This window comes from Botrytis deweyae (assembly GCF_014898535.1).
Source record: "Botrytis deweyae strain B1 chromosome Unknown BDEW_015, whole genome shotgun sequence".
NCBI classification, from domain to species: Eukaryota; Fungi; Ascomycota; class Leotiomycetes; order Helotiales; family Sclerotiniaceae; genus Botrytis; species Botrytis deweyae.
In genome coordinates, this window is record NW_024066222.1 from 41,458 (window position 1) to 44,287 (window position 2,830).

At 45.3% G+C, this 2,830-nt stretch overlaps 1 protein-coding gene across 1 annotated transcript; it reads right to left on the reverse strand.

Moving 5' to 3' along the window:
• Positions 1-260: 260 nt before the first annotated feature.
• On the reverse strand, positions 261-2,340 carry EAE98_006724 (uncharacterized protein; the record flags this gene model as incomplete). The annotated part of the gene is made up of 6 exons (XM_038954347.1): positions 261-985; positions 1,093-1,456; positions 1,518-1,723; positions 1,806-1,929; positions 1,994-2,160; positions 2,189-2,340. The coding sequence occupies 6 exons, from the start codon at positions 2,338-2,340 to the stop codon at positions 319-321; spliced, it is 1,680 nt and encodes a 559-aa protein (XP_038809027.1). The 3' UTR covers positions 261-318.
• Between the last annotated feature and the right edge of the window lie 490 nt (positions 2,341-2,830).

Here is a 2,830-nt window from a genome sequence, read left to right on the forward strand (position 1 = left end):
TACTGTAGTCCCCTCCCCCCGCGTCCCCTATCATGATACCCACTTAGCACGGGGCATGCGGATCTAACCGAGAAAACTGAAGTTCAAGATGCGTTCTACTACGAGTTGAGGTCCGAGTCCCTCCCTGATAAGTTCTGTTATGAGGAGACACGAGAGGAGAAACGAGAGGAGAAAGTAGATTAAAATTCCCATCGAATAGTTACTAGTAATGAGTCTTATACCTTTGTACCTACACCTTTGTTTAACTGCCAATCTGCTTACCTCCGCCTACAAGCTTCATGCTCCACCCTATTCTCCTTCCACTTCCCCCTTGACACCCTAGACCCTAACCTGCGGCCTCCCCCAAAACATCGCCACGAGCAAAACCTGTAACCCTGAAAACGCAGCCATAATCTGAATTTGTAATTGATATCCATCCGCAAACGCATGTAAGACCTTTAGCTGCACTTCTGGGGGAAATGTGGTTATAGATGATATGGAGTGGAAGATTTGCGTTATTTCTTCAGATGTCAGGATATGCGTAAGGTGCGAGGAGAGGTAGTTATTCATCGTCGCACTCGTAATACCCAAACCAATCGCAGCCCCAAGCGCGCGGAATTGCAGCAACGCACCAGATGAGATCGCCAAATCCCGTTTCTCCACCATATGTGGCGGTACAACGATAATCATCGCAATCACGATACCAATTCCAAGACCAGCAATGACTTCATATCCATAAATAGCATGGTCGATATGGGTGTCCTTGGAAACTGTGGATAGTAAAGCTGAGCCAATGACTTGCAGACAGGAACCGATGAACATGAGATAGATGGGAACGTGCAGTTTTAGAAAGACGTTTGCGATGACGCTGCCGAAGGCAATGAGAGCGGTGAAGGGGATTAGCCGCACGGAGGCCGCCACCGGGGACATCCCGTTTACGACTTGCAGGCGTTGGGGAAGGTTGATGGTTATGGCGTTCCAGGGGATGCCAGAGAGGAGGGAGAGTCTGTGGGATGAGATTGTTTTGGTCAGAGACAAATTTCTGTTAAGTGTACAGAATATGAATCTCATCTTGCATAGTTTGAGGAATCAAAAAGATAGTTTCACACTCACAACAAAGCCCCCATCCACTTCCTATTCAAGACAAACCTCCACGGAAAAATCGGTTCGGGAATCCTCTTATCATTTGTAACGAACCATTCATTCACCGCGAAAGCAATCCACAAGAACCCAGAAATAATAAATAACACGATAGTAGTAGCAGAGTTCCATGCGAAGTCGTTTCCAGCGCTAAGAAGCACAGTTACGAGTAAGAATGAAGCACCGAGGAAGAGGAAAACTCCTAGGCCGTCAATTTTTGCGAGAGAGGAACGGCTGGATTTTGTAGCGAGAGAGCGAGATCGCGGATTGGGGTTGTTTTGGTGGGGGAAGCCGTTGGGGACGAAGATTATTAGGAGGACGATTGCTAATGCACCAACTGGTACACTTTCCTGATGTTAGTTCAGCTTTCTCACAAATCAAGGTGAGGAAAAACGCACTTAAAAAAAACGCCCATCTCCACGTCGAGTTCTGCGCAAACCCACCACCGATCAACGGACCGGTAATATAGCCCAGAGTAGTCACGACAGCGAATATAGCTGTGTAGGTTGGGAATTTGGCTTTGGGGATCATTTCGAAGGAGATGGCGAAGACGAGGGCGAGGTCGCCGGCTGCGCCGATGCCTTGGAATACGCGGCATACTATTCTGTATAGTTTTGTTATGACTTGTTCTAGAGCTTTCAAAATAAAGATGTAGAGATTTGAAGGGAAGGGAGTAGATAACTTACAGTTGGGTTATGGTTTGCGCGGCTCCGCATCCTCCGGAAAATATGACGAAGATAAAGACGGAAGTTATGATGCAGGATTTGCGGCCGAAGACGTCGCTGAGTTTGGACCAGATGATGAATGTACCTGTAGATTACTAGGTTATCACTTCAAGATCTTGGTTGAACTGAGTCTATAGATAATGACTCACTGGAATAGGTGACTAGATATCCAGTGACAATCCAGCCGGTTTTGTTGAAACCATGGAGGTCGTTTGTGATTGAGGTTAGTGATGTGCTTATGACTGTGAGTTCGATAGTGCCAATGAGCATGCATAGTGAGGCTGAATTGAAATGTGAATTGTTAGTCTTGTCTTCGCTGGTATATTAAAACTCATGAATCTTACCTTAAAGTTAGAAGGTATAATTTTGTTCCTTCAACATAGCCATTGATATCGTCGTCTGAGGCCTCCTCGGATGGCTGTTCAGAACTCGGTAGTTCAGCATGTTCAACGATTTTCTCGGTAGATCTAGGCTCCACGGCCGTGGGTTCAGTCATTGTTTCTGTCATCTGTCATCTGTGATTTGGTTTGTGTTGTGTTGAAGTATGCGACAAGTTTGCACGAGAAATTTATACAAGAATTATTTCGGTTGTCGCACCGTAAACGGAACGGATAATTCCCGATGCACCAGCCCTACAAGATTTGATAACGCGGGTACATCAGGTCTAAAGCGCATCTATTCCAAGTTTTAGCTTGTCACAGCAGCTGTTGAGTATAATAATTCCCACTGAAATCCGTCTTTTTGATTTGAAGGTATGTAATAGCTATGTTCCCAACAAAATACCGCAATCACACCACCTCACCACTAAATGGAAGTCAAGCATACAACGTGCACAGTATATCTTAGTGGAGTTATGTGTAACCGGCATATGGTGTATACACCGTGTAGGGATCGTATAAGCTAGCTTACACAATATAAATCTTCCCACCATCTGTATACTGTGTATAATCCCTACACGGTGTATACACAGTATAAACTTTTTTACG